Source organism: Ochotona princeps, chromosome 1 (assembly GCF_030435755.1).
Source record: "Ochotona princeps isolate mOchPri1 chromosome 1, mOchPri1.hap1, whole genome shotgun sequence".
Lineage (NCBI taxonomy): Eukaryota > Metazoa > Chordata > Mammalia > Lagomorpha > Ochotonidae > Ochotona > Ochotona princeps.
This window is the reverse complement of record NC_080832.1, coordinates 97,807,913-97,814,920: the sequence shown is the minus strand read 5'-3', so window position 1 is coordinate 97,814,920 and position 7,008 is coordinate 97,807,913. Positions and strand designations below refer to the sequence as shown.

The 7,008-nt window shown below is 40.1% G+C and overlaps 1 protein-coding gene across 1 annotated transcript; it reads left to right on the top strand.

Moving 5' to 3' along the window:
• Positions 1–3,209: 3,209 nt before the first annotated feature.
• IL17A (interleukin 17A) lies at positions 3,210–4,850 on the top strand (the record flags this gene model as incomplete). Its single annotated transcript, XM_004590436.4, is given in 2 exon segments — positions 3,210–3,439; positions 4,613–4,850. Coding segments are annotated over 2 exon segments (468 nt in total), but the record flags the coding sequence as incomplete, so codon positions are not given.
• Positions 4,851–7,008: the final 2,158 nt, after the last annotated feature.

Sequence of the window (7,008 nt, the reverse complement as noted above, 5' to 3'; positions counted from 1 at the left end):
TGCTACAGCTTCTGGGACCTACATGGTCAAACCTGAAGGAGAAAAACTGACTCCTATCTTGGAATATAGGGACACTGTAATGTCAATCCTAGAACTAGGAAATCAGCTGAAGCAGTATCTTCAGCTGTAGCTGCTTTGGCTTCAAGATCATCCACAATCATCACTTTCAGCTGTTCATGGCCTATCCCATGAATCCATCAAGATTTACTGAGTGAGAAACAGAAGCCAAAACAAGCATTTTTTTTTTTTAAAGATTCACTCACTTCACTACAGCCAGACATACACAGAGGAGGAGAGACAGAGAGGAAGATCCTCCGTCCGACGATTCACTCCCCAAGTGAGCCCCAACCGGCCGGTGCGCGCCAATCTGAAGCCGGGAACCAGGAACCTCTTCCGGGTCTCCCACGCAGGTGCAGGGTCCCAACGCATTGGGCCGTCCTCAACTGCCTTCCCAGGCCACAAGCAGGGAGCTGGATGGGAAGTGGAGCCGCCGGGATCAGAACTGGCACCCACATGGGATCCCGGAGCCCTTCAAGGCGAGGACCCCAGCTGCCAGGCCACGCCGCCGGGCCCCAAAACAAGCATTTTGCAACAGAGGAAATTTAGTTCAAGGAACTGCTTATGGTGGTGACTGAGTATGACATCAGCATGGGATTATCATCTTCCTAAGGGTAAAGAGACAAGGGAAAAACAGGAGAAAGGGACAAAGGTTCTGTCCTCCTTCTCTTGTACTCCCAACATCCATTCTTCTAGCCTTCAGCCCTCAATATAATTTCATGAACTCTTTTTTTTATATTACTCATATGCCTGGAGTTCAAAGTTTTTTGCACCAAAACAAATTTATCTTTAATTCTATTTCCCCAAATGATTTTGAAGTTCCCTCAAAACATATGTTTGTAAACAGGTATTAACATCTTTCCTCAAGTAATAATACCTTCATGAATAAAGAGAAGATGTAAAAAAAAAAGAGAGAAAGAGAAGAGGTAGTCTAAGAAATATTTACTTCTACTCTCCCATTTTCCTTCCAAAGAAGATTCGAAAAGACTTCGTATTCATGAAAAAAAAAAAAAAGAATTGGAAGTATGAGTTTTTTGATGCAAAAGAAATTTCTGAAATGTAGTTTTTTTGTATACACATTTTCCAAATATTATGGAATAAAATTTGCAGCAAAAATTTTTTTGCATCAAAATAAACTCATACTTTTAATTTATTTTTCCGTGAGCGTTTTGACGTGTGACAGGATTGCCTGTCACAAAGGGGAGGTTCTTCTCTGACCTCAATCGAGGATGGAACTTTTAACTAAAATGGTGTTACTCCTGAACCCGCTCTGACACACCAACGTAAGTGACCACAGAAGGAGTGAAGACCTATAAAAAGAGAATGGAATGCCACACTTTGTCCATCTCACAGCAGACATAAACTCATCTGGCCCCAGCTGATCAAGAGAAGCAAAAATGTCTCTCAAGAGGATTTCATCTCTGGTGAGTGTGCACCAATGTTACATGGGCTCATTACTTTAGACCAGGTAGTATTTGTGTACTGGGACTTGCATGTTGCAATCTGACTAAGGAGATCCAGGATAGGAAATGAAATCTGGTAGATACTTCAGTCATTGTGCAGCATTTTTAAGAACTGATGCATATCAGTTTGAAAGATGAGATTAAAACTGAAAGACAGCTATATTGAGGCTAAACCACATAAAAAGCATCATGTGATATGCAGTAAGAAAAAAAATGTTTCTTGAAAATCTGCTTTTCTGAGTACCAAGGATTTAATGTAATTATTTTATGGCATCTTTAATCCATAATAAAGGAAGTCACTGTCCTTAAGGAGTTGAAAGCTAAGGCAGCAACCATCATTTCCATTATCTTATTCCATAACTTGGTACATCAAAACTATTATAGCTAAATGTGTATATATATATATATATATGCATGTATGTATATACACATCTACAGCCATAATTTAGAATAACAAGCTTTATACTTTTTAGTTATTTAACTTGTAATCTCTTTGTTAAAATCTGATTATGTTACAAAATTCATGGTAACTTTTAAATAACCAGAAAGTATACCTAAGAAAATGTAAGGAGGGGTCTTCTTTATAGTTGGGTGCTTGCTGAGTATACCACCATAATTTCTTTTTTTTTTTCTGTTGCAAACAGAAAAGTTTCTTTGCAATGGGACCAGGTGAGCAGGGAAGGGAGAGGGAAGGGAAGCACTTCCGCAGAGAAAACCAGGAGGCGGGGTGCCTCTCGAAAGAGGAGGGAGAGACACCAAAGGTTTGAGAAAGGGTCTTGGGATTTTTTTTTTAAAGATTTTATTATTATTGGAAAGCCAGATATACAGAGAGGAGGAGAGACAGAGAGGAAGATCTTCCGTCCGGTGTCTCACTCCCCAAGTGAGCCGCAACTGGCCGGTGCGCGCCGATCCAATGCTGGAACCAGGAACCTCTTCCTGGTCTCCCACGCGGGTGCAGTGTCCCAACGCATTGGGCCGTCCTCAACTGCCTTCCCAGGCCACAAGCAGGGAGCTGGATGGGAAGTGGAGCCACCGGGATTAGAACCAGTGCCTATATGGGATCCCGGCACGTGGAAGGCGAGGACTTTAGCCGCTAGGCCACACCGCCGGGCCCGGGTCTTGGGATTTTAAGCCTTTCTTGACCCCTCCTTGTTGGGTGGGGACCTACAGGTAAGAAGTTCCCCATTGGTGGTCTTTTAATTAGTTAGAAAATGGGTGGGCAATGCTGACCACCATCATTTCTAACATGAATACTGAGAACATTTGGATCTTCTACAGCCTTTTGTTCCAAGATGCACTTCACACAGATTCCCCAGAACACTGAGCCCGAGAACATGCAGAAGGAAATTTCCCCTAGAAATGTGAGGTCATTATTTTCCCACAGAACTGTTGGTGATGAATGTGCTAACAATCTTACAACATAGCATGACTTGAAGTTTTTATTTACTGGTATACAATGTATGATGTGTCCTTCCTAGGACAAAGGAAGAATATTGAAAACTGCTTGGGAAAAATAAATAACAGAACTCCATAATCCTATCATTGTTTCTGGTCAGATAACCTATTTTTTATCTATATAATCTAAAAACTTGTTACAGATTGGCCAACAGATGTAATATGTCCTATGATTAACAATATAATCATAATCAAAAATAAACTGTCATATAAAACCACACACTAATCTTGTCTCCCACCTCCCTCTCCTTTTCTATTTAGCTGCAGTTGCTGCTACTGCTGCTATGTTTGAAGGCTACAGTGAAGGTTGGAGTAGCAATGCCACAAAACCCAGGATGTCCAAATGCTGAAGACAATAGCTTCCCCCAGAATGTAAAAGTCAACCTGAGCATCCTTAACCAGAGCAGAAATTCCAGAAGGCCCTCAGACTACTACAACCGATCTACCTCACCTTGGAATCTGCAGTACGTAAGGGTCCCAGAAAAACCTGTATACTCTTGTGCATCTGAATGCCAATTTCCTGATTTTGAGGGTGATCTTATTTCTTGGAGAGTCATCAGGCAAGGGATATTGTGCAGAGCAAGGATTCTCAAACTTTCATTCTACAGATTTAACAGAGCACAGAACAACTCTTTCCCCATTGGAACACCTGTCCTGCTAGATATCATCATGACTAACACAAAAATTGCACCCCAACTAATGATAGTCATTATTCTAGGATTTATGAGATCCCAAGTCTACAGTTGATTTATACCAAAACATATAAAAAGAGGTTTCTTATAAGGGATCAAATCTTGAATTATATCAGAACTACTACTATTCACTTTCTGAAAATTAGTGACCCAGGAATTTTGTGTCTTGCCTTGATAACACTGAAAAAAATACAGCTAGAATCGTGGTGAAAGGAGTATTATGTTGGGGGTGCTTCTGCTTCCTGAGTTAGATCTTGGTATGTAATTCCAGCACACTTAAAACCTGCATTGTATCTAGTATACTATTTAGACCCCATATGAGATACACTCTGATTATTTAACTTTATGAAACAAGTATCACTTCTATGGTATTTACAGATTCCCTTCATAGAATTTTGACTCCTCCCTGCAGTGCTAAAAATAGTTAAATCAAATAAAAAGTCAAAGCAAATTATTCATAGAAACAAGGGAGGAGAAAGAAGGCTGTGAAGGTTGTGGACTTCAGGACTTTTTTCCAGACATGAACACCAGTGTTAGGTTCTGTCCCTTAACAAAATTTTGATGCACTCTCTCTTTCAAAAATTGACTTTATCTAATCAGATAAACAGCTATCTTGTTCCCAAATGATTCTAATCTAATCTATCCTCAGTCTGTCTGTCTGTCTGTCTGTCTGTCTCTCTCTCTCAGATGTACCCTAAAAAACTAACCTTTGTGTCAGGTTCATGGCCTTTCCATACTCTCTTATTTTGCTCATTCTTCCAAGAAACTAAAAACAAAAAAAGACTGTAACACATTTGTGTTTAAAAAACCCACATTTTCCCTCAAAGTTCTTCAGTCCAGAATTTTTGCGATCCTTTAAATGTATCCCCCTTCGCTTATTCTTATTAAATATCCTTCTTTAGTACGGAGAATTTACTTTCCTCTTGTGTTTTGTCTCCCCTGCAGCCGCAACGAGGATCCTGAGAGATACCCCTCTGTGATCTGGGAGGCCAGGTGCCGCCACTTGGGCTGTGTCAATGCTGAGGGGAAGGTGAACCCACACATGAACTCTGTCCTCATCCAACAAGAGATCCTGGTCCTACGAAGGGAGTCCCAGCACTGCCCCAACTCCTTCCGGCTGGAGAAGATGCTGGTGGCCGTTGGATGTACCTGCGTCACCCCCATGGTTCGCCAAATTGCCTAAGATCATGGAGCCAGACCCAAAACTGCCTGTAGCAGTTATACTTTCAAGATGCTCAGGAACTTTCATTCTTCAAAAACCCAGTCCCATTGTTAGCCAAATTCACTAGGTTCTTAAAACTGTTCATCCAATTGAATTCCACAGGCAATGCTTCAGTCCTGAAATGGGATATGAATTATTTTTCCTCTCCCTAGAAAGGAAGGTACAGACTGTATACCAATTTGTTTCTTGTTTGCTTTCTAAGGGTTTCGGTTATTTATGTATTTAATACGTCTTGAGATAACTTTAGGTCTTGAAATTTTGTCTTAATGAATTGCTTCCCTTACTTTGCACTCCTTCTTTAAACAGATGAGATTCAAGACTTAAAATTTTATTATTTAAAAGATAAAACATATTTATATGAGCTATTTATATATCTATTTATGTTTCTTCAGCCTTTGAAGAAAGATGAAAGAGTAGTTATCAGGTCTGATATCTATGGATGTCTGTTTAGAAATCTTAGATAGAATTAAATGACTACTCCATACAGACAGCTTTCTCTTCTTTATCTGTTGAAAGTGCATGACATGGCTAAACACACCAAACTTACTTTCATATTTATTAACTTAAATTTTATAAATCACTGAGGTTCCACAAAAGAGTGGCCAAGTCTAACTCTCTATTCTGCTGAATTTTTTAAATAAAATCACTCTGAAGAAATAAATTGTGTGAAGAAATTTGTTTCCTTATTTTTTTATTAGGAATACAGTAAAGGTGGACACCTGATACATGAGTTAAGACACAGCTTGAAACATTCACATCTTTTATCAGAGTCCCTGGATTTGAGTCCTACCTATGCTTCCAATCCAAAACAAATACGAAGCTGAAACAAATTCAGCCCAAGGAGAATAAAAGCTGAATCATATTCAATTATAGACTAGTGTCAAATTGCAAGTCACAGCAACCACTTCCATCCTTGTGGCCCTGTGTGCTGCCTCCCCTTATTTTTGGAGGTTTCTAGAAACTCACCTTTGTCTCCTTCATACTCCTACTTTCTCTAGGCCCACCCAGAGGTCCGGGACTTTTCTCAACTTCTTTTACCTACCCAAATTCAGAAATTAACTTCTCCAGCTTCCTCTCCTCAGTGTCATTTTATGATCCTACATCTTGATTTCCATAGCCTTTTTTTTAAATCATCCTATTACAGGAAATCCATTGGAAGCTGGCTCTAACAGTTTCTCACACTCATATGCAATAAAATCCATTGCTCATTTCTTCCCCCTTGAATGGTGACAGTAAAAAGGAAAGTTGATTTTTGTTTTTGCTTTTATCTTGCTTGGAGAAGAAGATAAGAAAAGGGAATATACACAAATGTACTTCAAAAAGTTTGTCAAACCATGGAATTAATGGATAAATTTCAGGATGGGTATTTAGTCTCATGGTTATGTAGCCAGCTCACAGTCCACATTAGAGTGCCTGGATTCAGTCTCCAACTCTAGCTCTTGGCTCCAGCTTCCTGCCAATGCAGATTCTGGAAGGCAACAAGTAATTGAGTTCTTGCCACCCACATGGAAGGACTGAACTGAGTTCAAAGATCTTAGCTTGAGTTTGAGCCATTCCTGGTTGTTATAATCACTGGAGAAGTGAACCAGTAGATGGAGACTCTGTCTCTCTCTCCTCAAATAAGCTAATTATTAACAAGCTAATTAATTCTAAAAATTTATTTTGATGATGTTTACATAGTTCTTAGGGTGGAAAGGGTCAAGGATCAGGGGAACATAGCTGAGACCATTGTTTCCAAATTCTCTTTTTCTTCTTCCTGAATTTGGAAGGAGGGGAGAGATAAGGAGAGAAGTCACACCCAGCTTCCTCAACACCCAAGGATGGGGACACTCAGTGGTATTTCAGGGTCCCTAGTGTGGAGCATGCTCTAAAGGTTCTGCTCAAGTGGTTCTGAAATGCTGTCAATCTCACTGATCCAAGGATAAGGAAATCCTTCCAAGGTCCATTGGCTAACTTAGTCCACTTAGAGTCTCCATCCACCAAGAGATTTGCCTCCAAGTTTGGTGGGGGTAGTTGAGCAATTGTTCTGTTCTCCTTCCTTTGTTCTGGTACCAGATGTCCTATGCAGCTCCAATGGACTGCCAAATCCTCCATGTACATCTGGGTATTCTATCCACTG